At 39.8% G+C, this 20,220-nt stretch overlaps 1 protein-coding gene across 1 annotated transcript; it reads right to left on the minus strand.

The window, feature by feature from the left end:
- Nucleotides 1-1,236: 1,236 nt before the first annotated feature.
- Nucleotides 1,237-18,695, minus strand: LOC126469651 (uncharacterized). Its single transcript, XM_050096775.1, has 3 exons — nt 18,613-18,695; nt 9,131-9,224; nt 1,237-1,536 (listed from the first exon to the last, which is right to left on the minus strand). The coding sequence occupies exons 1-3, from the start codon at nt 18,653-18,655 to the stop codon at nt 1,293-1,295; spliced, it is 381 nt and encodes a 126-aa protein (XP_049952732.1). The 5' UTR covers nt 18,656-18,695; the 3' UTR covers nt 1,237-1,292.
- Nucleotides 18,696-20,220: the final 1,525 nt, after the last annotated feature.

Here is a 20,220-nt window from a genome sequence, read left to right on the forward strand (position 1 = left end):
TAACACCAGCAATAGTTTTTGTCTTACGCTCCTGTAGTCTGCTATTATTATTCCTGTAAATTGTGTTTGCCTACTAACTATTTCTATTTCTACGATCATAAGACTGGCACAAATTTCCTGTCGTTGCTCGTCAGTAACTTAGGTTTCAAGATAACTGCTAATAAATCAGTGGAAGTGTATGAGGTAACGGTTCACACTGATCGACAAAGGCTGAAATCCTACCTTTTCTTGCTTATTATTAAGGTTTGTAAAAGGAAGTAAATTTTCGTGGTGTTGTTTATTATTAACAACTATTTAACTAAAATTTCTATTTCATACATTACTGTTTAATTTATATTTTACATTCATACATGTGTCAAGTGCAATGAAAATAACATCGTTTTCAGTGCGATAGGATCCGCAGCTGCGATGAAGTTTTTGAAAGATTTGTTGAAGCCTTCAGTTTCCGTTCTCTTTATTTTATGTACGATGATACAATTTCAGCCTGAGGCCATTCTCAAGTATTTTATAGCTGATTTTTTAGTAGTAAATTATGTCATCTATGTGGTTGATCCTGTGATTCCAGGAGCAACGATACACATGACACAAGTAATTACTAAAAAGTCATCCATAAAATAATTTATAATGACCGAAGGCCGAAACTGTAGAATCGTACATGAAATAAACAGAATGGAAGCTGAAGGCATCAAGAAATCTTTCACCAAAATAAAATATGCTAAACGAAAACATGGTTGATAAAGGGGATGTGTTATTATCAAGGAAAACACCGAGGGAGAGATGATACTTTTTGAGCAAACTGACATTAATAAGGAACAAAGTAAAACACATTTTATCTCTCCTTCTCCATTTAGTTTTTATTTAAAATCATCAAATACCTACATTATGAGTGGTTTGGCGCTTATAAAAACAGATAAAATGAATGAAACCTAGGTAACAGTTGTTTGCTGCAATTGTTATGAAGTTCTAGAGCAACCAAACGGACAGCTGAATCGTCAACTGGAATTAATCTTCAGTATTTTTAATGGATTAATATTATTCCTGTCGATAACTGCCAATCTCATATTCCCAACTGTGTACACTCTGTCAATAAATCCAAAATAAAATTTGGAGTGTGTTTATATGTGCTCAGTACCATATATTATATGCAAAAGATGAGAGACTGCTAGGATTTATTGTTCATTATCAATATCTGCACCATAACACCTACTCTTTAAATCAAAAATCAAGTATGTTATTGATATGGCCGCAACATACATAAAAACAGTTCCTAGGGAAAAGGAACCAATTACTATTTATGCATGTACATGCGAATACGTTGTACCATCACTTTCAACAGACGGAGAGGTAACCTTCGATGGTTTCTGAGTAGTAATCCGGAGAAACTCAACCTCTTCAGATGTACAACCAGTTGACTTGCATCCTGGTGGTGGCAGGGAACAGTCACTCTTCTGCAAAACATCTGACCCATCGACAGGTTCACTGAACTTCGCTTCCAGTGTGTTTCTTGTAGTGTTTTCATCTGACGTGGGTACATTTCTGAATAATAAGCAGATAAATATATTAATATTTGTTATCAATGTGACAGTGAGAAAGTATCTTACTTATAGTACACAGGGGGATAGGGTTATGATTAAACTTCCACCACTTGAGTCAGTGTGAACAGAAAACCATTTACTGTATGGTTAAAAAACTTTATAGCAATTATGTTCAGACTGTGCTCTGCAGCATTTGCTTTGTCAGAAGTGTTAGTGTCACGTCTTGCCGTCTGGCGTCTTTACCGATGCAGCAGTGTACGTTTTAAACACAAGCATCACCATGTGTTACAGTTGCAGACAGTGAACTTGGGTGTGGACAAACTGAATAGGGCTTTGCTCTACATCTGCATCTACATTTATACTCCGCAAGCCACCCAACGGTGTGTGGTGGAGGGCACTTTACGTGCCACTGTCATTACCTCCCTTTCCTGTTCCAGTCGCGTATGGTTCGCGGGAAGAACGACTGTCTGAAAGCCTCCGTGCGCGCTCTAATCTCTCTAATTTTACATTCGTGATCTCCTCGGGAGGTATAAGTAGGGGGAAGCAATATATTCGATACCTCATCCAGAAACGCACCCTCTCGAAACCTGGCGAGCAAGCTACACCGCGATGCAGAGCGCCTCTCTTGCAGAGTCTGCCACTTGAGTTTATTAAACATCTCCGTAACGCTATCACGGTTACCAAATAACCCTGTGACGAAACGCGCCGCTCTTCTTTGGGTCTTCTCTATCTCCTCCGTCAGACCGATCTGGTACGGATCCCACACTGATGAGCAATACTCAAGTATAGGTCGAACGAGTGTTTTGTAAGCCACCTCCTTTGTTGATGGACTACATTTTCTAAGCACTCTCCCAATGAATCTCAACCTGGTACCCGCCTTGCCAACAATTAATTTTATATGATCATTCCACTTCAAATCGTTCCGCACGCATACTCCCAGATATTTTACAGAAGTAACTGCTACCAGTGTTTTTTCCGTTATCATATAATCATACAATAAAGGATCCTTCTTTCTATGTATTCGCAGTACATTACATTTGTCTATGCTAAGGGTCAGTTGCCACTCCCTGCACCAAGTGCCTATCCGCTGCAGATCTTCCAGCATTTCGCTACAATTTTCTAATGCTGCAACTTCTCTGTGTACTACAGCATCATCCGCGAAAAGCCGCTGTTCTATCAAAACAGCAGTTTAACAGTGCTGCTGCTCTTCACAAGTGTCGAGGTATTGAAGGAAAACCGAGGGCTCCTCTCTCCGCACCGGGGTTGAAGAACATGATTCAGAAGTTGGAACTATATGGCGTTTTCAGAATTGTTCTAGGGAGAGGTCGACGGCCAATTGCGCAACAAACAGTCGAATGAGTTTCTGTTGCCATGACTGAGAATGCAGTGCGCAGCGTGTGATATACAAGTAGTGCACAAGCTGTGTTATGAGAATTGTACATTATATGTTCCACCGCTCGAAAAGTGCTGCGAAAAACTGTGAAATGGTATCTGCAGTGCGATTCCAGGCTGTCGTGGATGCAGATTGTCATAACATAGCACCGTTTGCAACCTGAAACGTTTTCATGGTAAGCAACTGACAAATGTTACCATCTAATGTGAAACTTAAAATGTGTTGTTCTCAATGGTTTATTCGTTATTTCTCTTCTGCGTATCCTGGGAAATGTTTCTTCAAAGTTTCAATCTCCTACGGTCACTTGTTTGTCCCAGGGGACATCAAAAGTAGTGAAAGCTTCGTTACAACCACCCCGTGTATCTAACTGATTTCCAGCCATTGCAGTCACTACTTAGTGGAAACTGGACGATGATCTACATTCCAGTTACCAGTTCCCGGTCTGAATAAATCTACCTGACCGATATGTTACCAAATGAAAGCTGCCAAAGGAGAGGTAATATTGGGCCCGCGAGTTATTAGTGAATTCCGCTGTCGGAATTAATTAAATAAATAAGATATTACGAACTAGTTTTATGCGTTTATTGTTGCCATGCGTATTATATGAGTGTAAGTACGTAAGTATAAGTGTTATTGGCATCGCAAGTAAGTTAAAACTGTTTAAGAAGTACATTTTCCTCTAGCGCCTACTTTCCTAACGTTAGGACTGATTTTACACGCAAGAAAGATATGAAACTAGTAATATAAATTCGTATTTCATTACATCTACTGACCTTACGACTTATCTTTGAAGGAAGACTAAGGAAAGGCAAACCTACGTTTCTAGCATTTGTAGACTTAGAGAAAGCTTTTGACAATGTTGACTGGAATACTCTCTTTCAAATTCTAAAGGTGGCAGGGGTAAAATACAGAGAGCGAAAGGCTATTTACAGTTTGTACAGAAACCAGATGGCAGTTATAAGAGTCGAGGGACATGAAAGGGAAGCAGTGGTAGGGAAGGGAGTAAGACAGGGTTGTAGCCTCTCCCCGATGTTGTTCAATCTGTATATTGAGCAAGCAGTAAAGGAAACGAAAGAAAAATTTGGAGTAGGTATAAAAATTCATGGAGAAGAAATAAAAACTTTGAGGTTCGTCGATGACATTGTAATTCTGTCAGAGACAGCAAAGGACTTGGAAGAGCAGTTGAATGGAATGGACAGTGTCTTGAAAGGAGGATATAAGATGAACATCAACAAAAGCAAAACAAGGATAATGGAATGTAGTCTAATTAAGTCGGGTGATGCTGAGGGAATTAGATTAGGAAATGAGACACTTAAAGTAGTAAAGGAGTTTTGCTATTTGGGGAGCAAAATAACTGATGATGGTCGAAGTAGAAAGGATATAAAATGTAGACTGGCAAAGGCAAGGAAAGCGTTTCTGAAGAAGAGAAATTTGTTAACATCGAGTATAGATTTAAGTGTCAGGAAGTCATTTCCGAAAGTATTTGTATGGAGTGTAGCCATGTATGGAAGTGAAACATGGACGATAAATAGTTTGGACAAGAAGAGAATAGAAGATTTCGAAATGTGGTGCTACAGAAGAATGCTGAAGATTAGATGGGTAGATCACATAACTAATGAGGAAGTATTGAATAGGATTAGGGAGGAGAGAAGTTTGTGGCACAACTTGACCAGAAGAAGGGATCGGTTGGTAGGACATATTCTGGGGCATCAAGGCATCACCAATTTAGTATTGGAGGGCGGCGTGGAGGGTAAAAATCGTAGAGGGAGACCAAGAGATGAATACACTAAGCAGATTCAGAAGGATTTATGTTGCAGTAGGTACTGGGAGATGAAAAAGCTTGCACAGGATAGAGTAGCATGGAGAGCAGCATCAAACCAGTCTCTGGACTGAAGACCACAACAACAACATACATCTATTGCGTTTCATCCCGGTAACAGAAAGCTTACACCATTGTGTAAGGATTTTACCAAAGATAATCAAGCACTGATAGTTGGGGAACCCGGAAATAACGTGGTTAAAAGCGGAAAATTCATAATAGAGGTGACCGAGACGAAATCGAAGCAGCTGCTGAGCACAGAAATACGGCTTTTGTGGATGTTTTGTGGTACCACGATCAGTCCTGTGTTTTCTCCACTCTTCGTGAGTAAACATGGTGCTGAGGATGCTCATTTACACGGATGTCGAGTATCATATGAGTGCTGTTCCAGTAGTTGCTGTAGGAAGGTATGAGACACCAAGCTTAGGTCAACATCAGCGTTAATACAGACAGTAATAATCTAAATTAAATCGATTGAAACTGTCAGTTATTATTATAAAAATAGAGTGAAAGGTAATATGAGTCTGCATCATCAGAATACAAGGGGATAAAAAACAGAGAAAATGATTTGTTACGGTGTATAGATGGTCTTATTACTTGGAAAGAAATTGTTCTCATTCGTCTCAAAACTATATAATGAAAAGGACAGAAAATTTATATGTAATTAGTTACAAATTGGCTGCACAATTATGTTGATACAGTATCGGTAGAGGAAGAGCTATCCCACTCATAAAACAGAAATATAAATAAAAAATATAGAAATAAATGAATTACGTATAGATCAGAGTACAGAAATATGTTCTTATATATGAAGTCTTCACGGGTTGTCAGCCGAGTAGCATCATCGTCTCGTAGCAACGTTTCGATGGAATGCGTCTCCATGATCTTCAGGCGAAGGCGTTGCTACGAGACGACGATGCTACTCGGCTGACAACCCGTGAAGTCGTCATATAAGAAATTCGCCAAGAAAGCCTGCACTAGCATATAAATATGTTCTTGTGAGTTAATGTTGGGAAACGATATATTTGTGTTTGTCTGCGTAACTGCGAAATATCGATAAAAGTTTTTGATAGCTCATTGTGATATTTGTCACACAAAATGACGTTATTATTGATTTGTTGTGACTTTAAAGTCGATTTATCGAGAGAATCTGACACTAAAAGTGATCTAGTGGTGCTTACAGCTACTTGTAAATTAGTCATAAATTTCCTTGCTCGACTTGCTGAAGATAATAATACCCTTATACATAATGTATTCATACAACAAGTGGAATTTAAGTGGTAAGCGGATTATCAGATCACGATGTGCAGTAAATCCCATTACATAACACAGTTCCATATACAATTAAGAAACAGGATGGTTTATGGCAAAACAAGTAAATATTTCAAAGAAAGCATAAAAATAATACCTGTAGAGATGTTTTCAATGAACTTAATGCTAGATTTAAATAGACAATCTGTATCCAATTCTGAATGTAGTTTTCGTGGAAAGATAATTAAATGCATTATTTGGAAGTCACTAAAGAGACCTCAGAGTACTACAGGTATCATAGTATGTTCCAAATGAAAAAATAGGAAGAACTGATAATTTTTGTAAAAGAGATTCATGTTGTAAACAGTACTGCAACATTTTAAGAAAAGTTGTAGTAAAGTCCTGGAGCATGTGCCTGTTGTCTGATATTGACTGACGAGACAATAAAATCCAATCTGTTAGGAATATTGTTAAAAGAGACATGGAAGGAACCCATGGCACATGATATCATTTTTCTTAAAAGACACGTATTGTGTAGCAGATATTTTTAATCATAACTTTTGAGCTACTCACGGAAACAGTTCAGAAGAGAAAGCAAGTACTAATTAAAGTAACGATACAGAAGGTATTTAGTGAAATTACAAGTGATCCTACTCTCTCCTTTGGAATATGGAATATTAGTATGATCCTAAAAGAGTCAGATCTCAAATTATGATTGTCATTCCGCATCAACTGTAGAATATTTCAGAAGAAATGCAACTTTATGCCAGACCGGGACTCCAACGCGTAATCCCCGCTTGTCACAAGCATTTGCCTTAGCTACTTCGGCTAACGCCTGCATGAGCGGCCGAAGTCTCAGTTTGTCCTGGTGTCCTGGTGTCTTCAATTCCTGCTCGAGGCCTAGTCTGGCACGAAATTTTATTTCTTCTGAAGTATTCTGCAGCATATACAGAACCGTAATCGCAGTTTTCGATTACATTCTTAATCGAACACGGCTGTTGTTCGTTAACGCAGTGTTTCAAACTGCGCTACAACATGTCTCTGAAAAGTAAAGTCTCCTGTTGGGTGATTAAGGTCACCTAAAAATCAATACGAGTTATAGGGCCAGTAACATGTACTGTGTTACTATGGAATGCGTAATTAATTGAAGACGTTTTCCAAGATGTGTTGAAATATGTCGCTGTTAGGCCTCTCTGTGCGAAGAGTGACTCCACAAATGTCAATAAACATCGCACAGTGCCCCTCCTTATGTCATACTCTACAATTCTGTTGAAGGTAACGTTCTCTTTTTTCTGGCATCCCTTTAAACAACTGCTAATATTAACTACAAGCTCACTCTACTTTCATTTACTTATGTAACTTATCAACAGTCCACATAAATGTGAGAGTGACAGAGACAATCATAACTGCAACACTAGAAAAACAATACTGATCTTCACAATCTGCACATTCTGTGACTTCGGCACTGGTAGGGGTGAAATATAGAACTATAAAACAGTTTTTTGGTACACCAATAGAAATATGATGTTCCATAAACAGAAAATGTCAGTAATTAGTAATTTATACGTAAAATACCTGTAAATGACCAGCATGTAGTCAAATAAATTTTTTATTACATGCTCAGTTGACACGTTCCACATTACAACGTTTATCGTGAATATGACTTAATGTTTCTATTCTAATGTGTTCTAGATATCTGTGAAGAGCACCAATTCATTTATTTGCTGTTGAGAACCGCGGAAAGCTATTTATAAGAATTCTAGAACGAACATTAAGTAATTAATCTGGAAACATACTACAGGTTCCTACGTATGGCTCCAATATTCGCCGTAAAGAGAAGAATAGACCAATGGCCCAACGTAAAGAAACGTTTAAGTAATCGTTCTTCCCATACGTGAATAGAATGAGAGGAAGTCTTAATAACTGATACAATAGGACGTACGATCTGCCACGCAGTTCACAGGGGTTTGCAGAGTAATGACGTTCCAGAAATATTGTGACAGGCTTCGACGGGTAGTAGAGGCTGTCTCTAGGAACAAATCGTGGACAGGAACCAGTGTCCGGAAATGTCGTCCAACGGCGCTACAGGGCATCGAAGTTACATGCACCGGAACCTGCTACTAGGCCTCCCTTTCGGCAGCAGACGCCATGTACACTGACGGACTGTACGTGGAATATCTCGCAATGTTCTTTGACTGTCACGATGACCAGTGTACAAGGCATAGCTTGCTGCTGCGTAGAAAGGCCTTACCTCCTACTGATGGAATGCTGTGTTGCTCTGGTAGATAACGGTTTTGGACACGGATCGCCATCCGTAGTTAATTTTTCTCGTACAACCCTCTAAAATCTGAAATGTTTTTCGGTATACAATGGACAAATAAAGTTCAGATGGAAATCTCTGTCCGAAACTGTCATGTACCAAGCCAAAAGACAATCGCATTCACAGGAAATAAGTCCTGTCTTCGCAGTAGCTAGCTCGATCTTCTCCACAGGTCATAGTGACAATGAACCTTGATAACTGAATGGCAGACAAAATTGCGAGACATGCCGACTATGGTCCGTCAGCGTACAAAGTCACGTTTGCTGGCGAATTCTGGTCTAGTTGCAGGCGCCGGCACCTTTAACTTCGACACTCTGTAGCGTCGTAGAATGACTTTCCTGACACGAGTGCCCATCATCAATTAGTTCCTCAAGCCAGTCTCTACAACCATTCGAAATCTGTGGCAACGTTTTTAGGACACCACGTATATGTAGATCGACACTGTGATTTTTTGCGTAGGGCAAAATGTTGTGCGATACGATACTACAGACGTGTACCTAATTCATTTTATAATTGGTGTACGTGATTGAGGAGTTACATGACATCGAATATTGCCCTTAATCGTTGGACAAACTCGTTTAGTTCCTATTACTTGCACAGATTGTACCAAATAGATAAAACAGACAAATGTGTTTTCGTTAACATGTGCTGCTGAAATTTTATCATACCATACTCAAAAGAATATCCCAGTACCTCGCCTGTGCCCATGGCTAAATTCTCTCATCGAACATACGACAGCACTTCTAATGCAGGGGTTGCTCGAACGTAAACAGAACTGCGCCAGCGATGAGTGTTATCATGAGGATACTCACAATGGAACTGCATCTGTGGACTCGCCACCTGGGAAGTCATCAAAATATGGAGCAGTATCGTCGATGATAGGGAGCTGTTCTGTACCTTGGAGTGCTGGAAACAAAACAAAAGAATGCTCTTCAGCTATTTATAGCACTGTTATAGCACTGTTATAATATCGCACATTAACAGAGCTACATTTGTAAAAAGTAATTTGGCTTTACCGATATTTCTCCGATGTTATACTTACCTAGTGAAAAGCAATCGTGTTAGTTAAGTGGAAAGTCATTTAATGCCAAAGAAATCACCTATAAATCTATGCAAAAAAGAACAGTTGGCGTCTTTTAAGAATTTGATGAAAAAAAAAACATACTGACACGAACATTTACGGAAGATGGCATAGCGTTAATTGATATGTGGTTGAATTCTTTACCTTCAGCATCCACTGTGGAGGAAACTGCTGTGAACGTAAACTACAACTACTGTTCTCTCCATAATCGCACTGTGGCCTCTAGCTATCTACTAGCTGTACTCGGTACAATCGATAACAGTCATGTTCAGTATCTTTGCGACTTTAGCCAATTTCTCTATATACGGTCACTGATAGTTCTTGATGCATGCGACGGCGAGTGACAATGACGTTTACTTCAGGAAAGCAACTTTTTAAATTACGTGACATTGTCATGTCCGAAGATCAATGGATTTATTTTAACAGGTGCAGGACTTTGTAATACCTTTTGTCATTCATCATTACTGCTGAACAGGTCTAATGGTCATTGTATTGTACGAACAAAATAAAATCTGTAGTACTGCTTCTTCGGCACGTTTTTACATCTAGCTAGTAAAGCAAACATTTCTTGTCGTAATTTTATACCTATCGCTCATGTTAATGTGAGCATAATCTCCTGAAAGTTTCTACACGTATTTCAAACGTACTCCTACGTTGTCATGTTGGAAGTCATAAGAGACTTAATTCATGTAGTGCCTACTGTGTAAGACAGTGACTTTATGTGGCATCATATCTACGAATGAAGAGAAGGTCTTTGGAGAAATACTAGATATGCCATGAAAAACTGAACTAAAAGTTGTAACACGTATATTGATTAAGTAGATTTATATTATGTAACTTTGTAATTATGAAGTGTTTATTCTTTGTTAGTTAATACCATTGATTTGTGACAGGATATTTAAAGTCTGTCAGGTATGTATGTAAAAAGCTAAACGATATTTAAAATAACGACATTTTGTAGTATGTGTATATTCAAAAGAAAAACAGTGTTATTGGAAAGTGGTTTACGCTCAGGGCACTTGTATTGTAAAATTTAAAAGATGTAGGGAAGTCCCTCCGCAACGGAATTGGCTTCGCGCTATGTAAAAAATGGTTTTGGTGGTCGAACTGGGCAGCTCCTTGGTGGAAACGGTACGCAGTCCGTTACGCGGTACACATCGACGGTGCCAAGGGAGGCAATGGGAAGCGGCTTTGCAAGGAATTTGGCCTCGGATATGGATTTGGCTGTTGCATGGTACTCTCGGCAATAAGGAATGGCTCTTACACGTTAAAACTCCGTCGCCAAGAAGATATTTTATAGAGCATTCAAACATCAAGTGCCGTGAGTACAGTTAGCCACCATGTCGTTTGCCACCACCATTTCGCCATCACTCCACCAACTTCATACATCAGAGAATGGACCAGTTAATTTGTGTGAGTGATTTTAATAATAATCGAAGTGCTATAAGCCTGTGTTTACAACCATATCTTCCATTCTGATCATGAACCTATGCAGGGCGTTATCATAAGCGTTTATAAAACCGAGTATCACGTTTCAAATGAACTAGTGATTTTTTCGCGTTTTTCAAATGTGCAAGAATTAGCAAAAGTTTATGTTAGTTAGAATTTTGCTAAAGAGCTCTCAATTTATTGCAAAGTATCGTTTTGCAAAAAATTCATTGCCAGACTGTGTAAAAGTTCTGTCTAAAATACCTACTTCACAGACAATGAAACCAGTACAATAGTTAAACAGAATGAGATTTTCACTCTGCAGTGGAGTGTGCGCTGATATCAAACTTCCTGACAGATTAAAACTGTGTGCCAGGCCGAGAATCGAACTCGGGACCTTTGCCTTTCGCGGACAAGTGCTCTACCAACTAAGCTACTCAAGCACGACTCATGCCCCCTCCTCACAGCTTTACTTCTGCCAGTACCTCGTCTCCTACCTTCCAAACTTTACCTGGGGGATGTTTCCAGAATGAGATTTTCACTCTGCAGCGAAGTGTGCGCTGATATGAAACTTCCTGACATTAAAACTTTGTGCCAGGCCGAGACTCGAACTCGGGAACTTTGCCTTTCGCGGGCAAGTGCTCTACCAACTGAGCTACCCAAGCACGACTCACGTTTCGTCCTCACAGCTTTACTTCTGCCAGTACCTCGTCTCCTACCTTCCAAACTTTACAGAAGCTCTCCTGCGGACCTTGCAAAGTTCCCGAGTTCGAGTCTCGCCTGGCACACAGTTTTAATCTGTCAGGAAGTTTCACATAAGTTAAACATGTTTGAAACATAATTAGGCTTGATTACTGTCATGAACGATTTTTTTTGAAGTTCATTGAGCTCAGTGTTGAATAATTTGACTTGAAAAATCAAAATGAAAATATTTAAATTCTTCCAAGTAAAGTTGAGAGTTAATTTTGTTTAAATTAGTCTTTGCTACTGAAGTAGTCTTAGAACTTTACTAGTCACACCATACTAGTTTATGGATCCCCATCATATTCTTCACATATTCAAAAGATAATTGGACTATCATTATTACTAAGGAAATCTTACATATTTCTATAAATCGGAGTATAAACAGTGTGATTGTGGTATTATTCATTTTAATTGGGGGATTTATATGGTTGAAATTTCTCTGAGCACTATGTGACTTAACGGCCGTGGTCATCAGTCCCCTAGAACTTAGAACTACTTAAACCTAACTAACCTAAGGACATCATACACATCCACGCCCGAGGCAGGATTCCAACCTGCGTCCGTAGCGGTCGCGCAATTCCCGACTATAGCGCCTTGAACCGCTTGGGTACTCCAGCCTCCGTGATTTATATTTCAGTTAAGTCAGAAGGCCCTCCTGCCCAATTTTAGTTCTGCACTTCTGGCACGAACATTTCAGGACTGATCCAAGAAACAACATTTTAGTGTAGCTCTTTTTGTGTGAGTTTGGTAGGAGTTTGCTTTCTATGATTACTAATATGTGCATTATTGGTAACTACTGCTACCCGCAGCTGAGAGTGCCCTGTGTCAGTTTGTATCCTGTGTGCTATTCAAAGGGAATATTAATAAAAGTAACTTCAATAACTGACAGTCAATTCCCTTAAACTTATATTTCCAAGTTAATGAGCCGGATTAGGCTGGCCATCATGCGTTTTTCATTCACATATGTATTTTTACTACTTTCATTAAACCCCAAAATTAGAGCCTGTTTTGCTTTTCTGTTAACTGCCATGTATTCAAAATTCATCTGTTAGACACACTCGCGGCCAAAATTTCAAAATACTGTCAGAGGGTACCATTAGCTTGAGTAACGGCAGGCTAGTGTTATAATGTATCCGTATCACTTTCGAATATTTTAAGTGACCTCGGAGCAGTTAATCAAAAAAAGCTTTATTCTTAAATTCGTTGAAATCTATGTAATCTCGTGATAGTTTAGATATATAAGGTGCAGTAAAAGAAAAGGCATGTAAGAAAACTGAGCCCGGCTACGTATTGTCATGGCTGTTTCGCGTATGCTGGTATGTTTGGTTGTGAAGCTCTTGCACATCCTCGATACAGTCCCTATTTCCCCTCATGCAATTTACATATTTTTGGAGCGTGAAAAATGACAGTCGTGGCCGTCGATATGCTTCGGACGAAGAAGTGCACACTTGGGTACAGTCATACATCCGTAGGCAACCGCAAACATTTTTCCATGAAGGCATTGAACATTTTGTCTCACTTTGGGATAAATATGTTAACATCTATGGCACTTACTTTTGAAATAACAAAAATATTCTTACTTTTTCTGATCTGCATGTGTGTCGCTTATATATATTACAGTGAACGATTGATAATTGTTTTTATCATCTTTGTCTTACACATTTACGGTTTGCCTTTCCACGAATTTAATTTGCTATTTTGGCCAATATTATTTTGGTAACTATCTGCTCTAGAAGGGTGTATATGGTTTTCCATGCTTTGTAGCGAACGGCCTATTTGTTCTCTGATCAGGTTCGTGAGACGGTTGCGAAGTGATTTGTAAATAACCACAATTTCTGTGGTTTTGGTTGGCGTAACAAGTAAACATTTGGACTTCCTTCCTGAAGAATAATGAAACCAGAAGAATCCTTTTTACAAGATTGTAAACAAACGTAATAGATTTGTACAGCAAATATATTATTGATTTTAAAGATGTATATTTGGGTACAACACAAAATATGTGTGTTGTAATTACGACAAATTCAGTACAGTGAGAATGACGTAACAACTACAACGATTTGCAAAATACGATGAGAGTAGTGTGGGCTATGTATTTTCCCACAATTTCTACTGACGGTTACTAGGTCACTGCTTGTGTCCTCCTGCTGAGACGTGGTACATATATAGAAATGAGGATGCTAAATGAAAAAGGAAAATGTTTAAATATGAATGTATTGTCCCTCTAGCAGTAATAGAAGCTATAGACCCTTTACTTAGGAAAACTGGCTCATACAGAACTTTTGGAAAGGTTTTAACATGAAAAACACAGTACCGGTTCATCGAAGGAACAATCAATAAATCTCTCTGTAATTTTCCAATCAAGTTATGTGATTCTTAGGAGAAATATACCAAGCTATCTCCATGGGTGAATTAAATTTTATTTTGATGTTTCTTATAACTTTTAGTGGTTTGCCTTTACATTCGTACATATTGCGAACAACACTGCTCTTATGAAAATGTTGTAACGTTTCCTGCGATTCTTTTGTGCTGACCTTCTTTAAGATTTGAAATCTGTTCTAAGATTGATGTGAGTCAACAAAGCCTCGTCATCTTGGTGGCTAAATAGTCTGACGATGTTGAAACGGAATTTTTTTGTCCCGTTACATACTTTCCTCAATAAATTCCGGTACAGGAGATTTATAGCGAGCGTGTTTTTACTCTGGAGAAGTAAATCCGTGGGTAAATAGCAGGAGAGAATGGACCAAGTGGTGTTTATTTATTAATTCATTGATTTTTTATTTCGTGTTTGCCTCGTTTCCTGAATCCTTTCCCTTATGCGACGTTGGACTGTATGAATGAGATATTATGTGAAGTAGCAGAAAGCTTTCGTCAGAAGTCGTAGCACTGCATGAGTAGAGTGGTTCTGTGGTAGAATAGTACCAACCCTCAAAACACGAACAAGCTTGACAATGATAGTGTGCAGTTCGGGTCAGAGAGGTCGCGAATGCACGAGTTGGGGAACCATCCCCTCCACAACCTTTTGAACGAACAACGGTCAGGTGAGGTGTCTGCAAGTCCAGTTGCTCCTGGGTAGCGGCGCTGGACAGACGTGGAAACGCCGCTCTCGATTTTGGTAATGTTAGCAAAGGTATTAGAGTGTCTCAAACGTGATTGTTAATATGGTCCAAATGTTGAAATCAGGTGTGATATTACCACGAAACCCCGATAAGGGAGTTTGTTTTCATAATTTAGTCTAATTTCACTAGAACTTTGCGTTGGTGCCTTGGTCAGGCCATGCACCATGGGCCTTCAGCCCACGGTCGTATTATTGCTCTGTGCTTAACAGAAGTTCACTCATTTAATGTATTTTAATGTGATCTTTCTTTTACAGTTATCTTTGGGTGGATTTTTATTTATTTGTCATAGGTTTTTTATGTGTATTTGCTTTCCCGCCACGTGGTCGATTGGAGCAACTGCCACATTGGTAGACGGCTGTTTCGGCCTGAAAATGTATAGTAGTCGAGTGAATAACCATATGGTTGTTTTCTTTCCCCCAGCTCAGTAACGTGGTATTGTTTCTGAAAGCAAGATTAAACCAAAATTGACAGTCATAGTTAAGTGCACCACTTGTCCGAAAAAACATATACCATCTTCATATAGTTAAGGCTAACTGGCCATTAACCTTCTTCTTCTGTGCTGGATGCACACGCCTGGCCAAAACTCTTACGGGACTCGGTAAGATTATCTACCGGGAGAAATGAGTGTAATGGGAAGGGGCACTATGAGTCTAGTGTGTGGACATTAAGTTGGGAATGTGGGTCTCACGGGGAGCGTGCAAGGGCTAAATCCCTTCTGTCCCACTATCCGCTGTGCACTCAGTGGCTCAGATGGATAGAGCGTCTGCCATGTAAGTAGGAGAACCCGTGTTCGATTCCCGGTCGAGGCACACATTTTCAACTGTTCCCGTTTATGTATATCAACGCCTGTCACAGCTTAGGGTCTTATTTTATTCATCATTTAATTCTAAGAGAGCTGCATGATCACCGATAGTATCTGTTCTTTCTGACATGTGTGAAAGAACAGATACCATCTTCATACTGAAATGTGCGGCTTGTGAGAGGTACCTCGACCAATACAAACCATTATTTTTAACTCTTTGCTCAAAATCATTACGCTACACCGACTGCTGACAGCACATCCGAACTCACGAATTATACGTTCCGCTGATTTCATGCTGTTTCTCACAACCACTATCCACAATTATCGATGGTAGCTATACGTCGTCATATGCGGTCTATCCCACCTTGATTTAGCTGCGACTGTTTCTTCGTGTTTCCACTTCAAAATCACAGCATCGGCAGTAGACTTGTGCAGCTTTAGAACTGTTGAAATGTAACTGATGGATTTGTTACTCACGTAATATCCCATGACTAGTCCAGTTTCAAAGTCACTAAGCTATCCGGACCGACTTAATATGCTGTTACTGCTTCTGTACTGACAACACAATGCTCATGCCTCCTTTCGTACTGGCGGGTCAGCCTCTCTTGATAATTAGTGTTCAGATCCGTATTACATGGCGTTTCCCGTATAGTTTTGATCATAAAGTAAATGAATACAGGATGAGTCGTCAGAGCAATTGTACGTAAGTAGATGTAGCATATTGCATATCTGCGATTATATAACCAGCCTTATCGTAGAAATAGTAGACGAGTGAGTGGAAAAAGAGAACAAGTTCTGACTGAAGTATAGTCAAAGCCTACAGGATTATCGGCAATAGTGAAAATTATCGTCAGATCTAAAGGAATTCTCTTCTTATCAAAACTATTACTGGTAAGAATGATCGTAATTTAGTCGAGAATTCACCATGTAAACATGTGTAGCACTTGTTTAGGTAGGATATACAAGGGCATTAACAGCCTCAGACGTTGACTGATCACGGCGAAGGATACGGAGGTGTCACGTAGGTATTGATGCGGCAGTAGCAGCACCTGACAGAGTTTAAAAGTGGTCACATGTTGAGCCCTCATTTGGCCGAGTGGTCGAATCGTGCAACATCCAGATTTGTCTGGTTTTCGGATGTGGCAGTGGCTAAATGTTGGACTGCATGGCAACGGGATGGCACGCATACTTGTCATGTTTCTGGTTGACGACGTCTGACCAGTACAATGAAAGAACACCGCGCTGCACGTCAAGCACATCGAACCTTCACATCTGTGCCTACCATACGAGACCAAGTAGTGTAATCCGTGTATCATTCTGTTGCATACCGGGCCATTACACGTAAGCTAGCTGCAACTGGACAAGGGAGTTACTGTCTAATGCGTGAGCTGTTGGAAACACCACAACATATACAGCTGCTTTTCAAGTGGTGCCTTAGCCGGGAAGCATGAAGAGCTGATGAATGGCATCTCTCTGTAATCAGCGATGAATCATGTTGTGCACCTCCCCGGATATCGATCTTAAATATGACGGTGACCTAATTCTTTCAGTGTTTTTGAGAGGCACAGAGGTGTTATTCCTGGCGTCATGGTGTTGGAGAGCCGTCAGGTACAGCTTAATGTCACGGCTAGTAGAATGGAAGTGATTGAACGAACTCTGACGGGGCAACTGTACGACACGTGCATAATGTGTTCTAATGTGTTATCGCTCATGCGACGGTATCGTGGTGCCATATTTCAACACTCACCTATACTTGTCAACCATCTCTATGAACAGTTTGCAAGATGTGGAGGTACTCCCGTAGCCAACAGGATCCTTACATCAGTCTGCGTTGGAACATTTGGGGGCCCAGCTCAGATGTCAACTCCGTCTCAGAACCAATATCCACGATATTAAGTACCAGTTATAACAGTTGACTGCCATCTTGCCTCAGGAGATGATGGAACTCGTCTCAGCCGAATTAGTGTACGCATCCAAGCCAGAGTCGATGCAGCATCTTACCGATTATATGGCTTCATACTGCCAAGTTTTTTAATTTGACTCAATTTTGAAATCACTGAAGTAAAATACCCTCTCAACTCATTAAGTCCAATTGCCTTTGCTCCTCCACTTCTATGCGGTAAACTTTTTTTTTTTGTCAGGCTGTGTATTTACATTTCCCTCTACAGCAAGACCTGACTGATCCGCATGCGTGTCCTGCAACTACCGTATCGTACATGCAAGATGAATTCAAACGACCGGCAGTAAAAACGTATTGAGGAGAAGCTGAAACCTGATACCCGTCCGCGCATGCATTTTTCTGGTTCCCATGGTATCCGCAAAATGTTACAGAGAACTACTAGGATAGTTTCTTAGAAAAGACCACACCATGTTCCTTTCCACAGCTATGTCCAATCCGTCTTTGTGCCCTATATAATTATTTCGTTGTAGATTGGGAAGTGAATTCTGAACTTACTTTCCGGAAACGATCGCATCGCAGAATGATAAAGTTATGTGTCTCGTGAATATATCGAATGTATGAAAATAGGAAATGAAAACTAGACTATAGTGACACACCGTTACTGAACAGCTGTTCTCTCAAATTTAATATCAACAACTAACTATGACGGCCAGTACCTTAATCCAATAGGGATGGAAGAAACGAAACATCTAGTGGCACACAATGTAACCAGATTAAAAGGATACCGTGTAATGTATTTCCTTTACGTCGCCAGAAAGACAAGTCTACACAAAGAGACGGTTCGTATGTAAATAGTTGTTCAAGTTGAAGCACTCATGTACCTCGTTACAATTTCTATCGTTTCTTATAGTATTAATCCAGTGAGAGACACGCTCCGGTGATTTGGTTGGCAATGACTTCAAATTCCTCATCATTTCTGCAAGCTACGAATATGTTAGACAATTTAACATACCATCGATGTCAAAGTTACATGTGTTAGACCACTACTGTAGATATTAATGTGGAAGGAAATCTGTTCGAGCCTCGCTAATTGAAGAATCTTAGCTTTCGACAAAGATGTATTGAGTGATGACAAGTATCCGTATCAGAATTCAAACACTTTATAACATACATTATCAAACGGGAATAAAAAATTGTAGTTGCAATGTTGTAAAGAGACTTACTGTTGAGAAGAATAAAGGCGACGATCCAATTGAAGGCTTTCATTTTAGCTGAGAACTCCTTCGCTGTGATGACGTACGCACTGCAGGGCAACTGACAACCGAATAAGATTTACTCCCTACATTCATTGCTGAATGGTCAGCAGCTGACTCACTGGCGATGTGTCACAACTCCGTAGTGGAGGGCAGTATTCCTCGTTCCAAAGTTTATCACGTAATTCCCCGTTACTGCGATCGTGACTCACGAAGTGAAGTCTACAGAACTGTTAATCAAATACGTAAGAACTCAGACGAATTTAAGTTATAGTTATGTTTGAGTATATTGAATCTAAAAAAAAAAAATCTGAGTGTCTAGATAAATTTTCCATTTCAGTTGCTCCCATTGTTTCCCACATTCAGTGAATAAATATCTATTTTTACACATATCTACGTTTACACGTATTGCATCCATGACCAAATGTGTAAATTCTCAACACTTCGTAACGAGTCGCTACACTGTGATGCATACTGATTATAAGACCTTTCGAATGGCTTAAGCAATGATTGATTCACAGCTGGGCCAGCCAGTGTGGCGGTGCGGTTGTAGGCGCTTCAGTCTGGAACCGCGTGACCGCTATGGTGGTAGGTTCGAATCCTGCCTCGGGCATGGATGTGTGTGATGTCCTTAGGTTAGTTAGGTTTAAGTAGTTCTAAGTTCCAGGGGACTGATGACCACAGATGTTAAGCCCCATAGCGCTCAGAGCCATTTGAACCTTTTTTATTTTTTATTCACAGCTTGGCCATCTAGTTCAGCAGCATTACCTTCAAGAAACCAAAGATTTAATAAATCCTAAAAAGGTAATCTAAACTCCGCCAGATCTGGTCAAGAAGGCCCAACGGTGCCAATCGACCGCCGTGTCATCTTCAGTCCACAGGCGTCACTTGATGCGGGCATGGAGGGCATGTGGTTAGCAGACCGCTCTCCTAGCCGTATGTTAGTTTACGGAACGGGATAATCCGTAAATAAATAGTGAATATTATTTATCTTTCGTCAGCAATATTACCATTTACCAGTCTTAGGGAACAAAAGACACAAAGCTAACGTCAATTCATGTGATGTAAAGCCACAGTAATTTGTAGCTCTAAGGTTTACGCTTTACAAAGTTTTGAGACTGCTTTGTCGGTGGATGCGTTTCCACACTAAAATCGTACTGTAGAGCAGTGGACTGTGCAAATGGTATGCAAACCAAAATTTTGTAACAGAGTAGCAACTTACTTCTGTAGTAGGGTAGATCGAAAATGGCGTTAAAACCGAAGGAGGAGATTTTCAAAACCAAACATACATCTTGAACCATATTACATCATTTAATTGCCTAATTTCACATGAAATAGCGAGAAACTTTAAAATCACACAGATAGAAAGTTTCTTCCAAACTAGAAATAAAGTAGCTAATACATAAAATAAATAAAAGGAAACTCATTCTACAAATTACAATGCATAAGATATGTATGGCAAGCATGAGACTAAAAGAAAAAAGGAGAAACAACAACGACAACAGAGTAGTCTAGGTGGGCTGCGCCTTTCAGCTTTGCTGATGATGGCTGAAATAACGCGTTTCCAGGTGGACGTTA

This window comes from Schistocerca serialis, chromosome 3 (assembly GCF_023864345.2).
Source record: "Schistocerca serialis cubense isolate TAMUIC-IGC-003099 chromosome 3, iqSchSeri2.2, whole genome shotgun sequence".
In the NCBI taxonomy this organism is placed as follows: Eukaryota; Metazoa; Arthropoda; class Insecta; order Orthoptera; family Acrididae; genus Schistocerca; species Schistocerca serialis.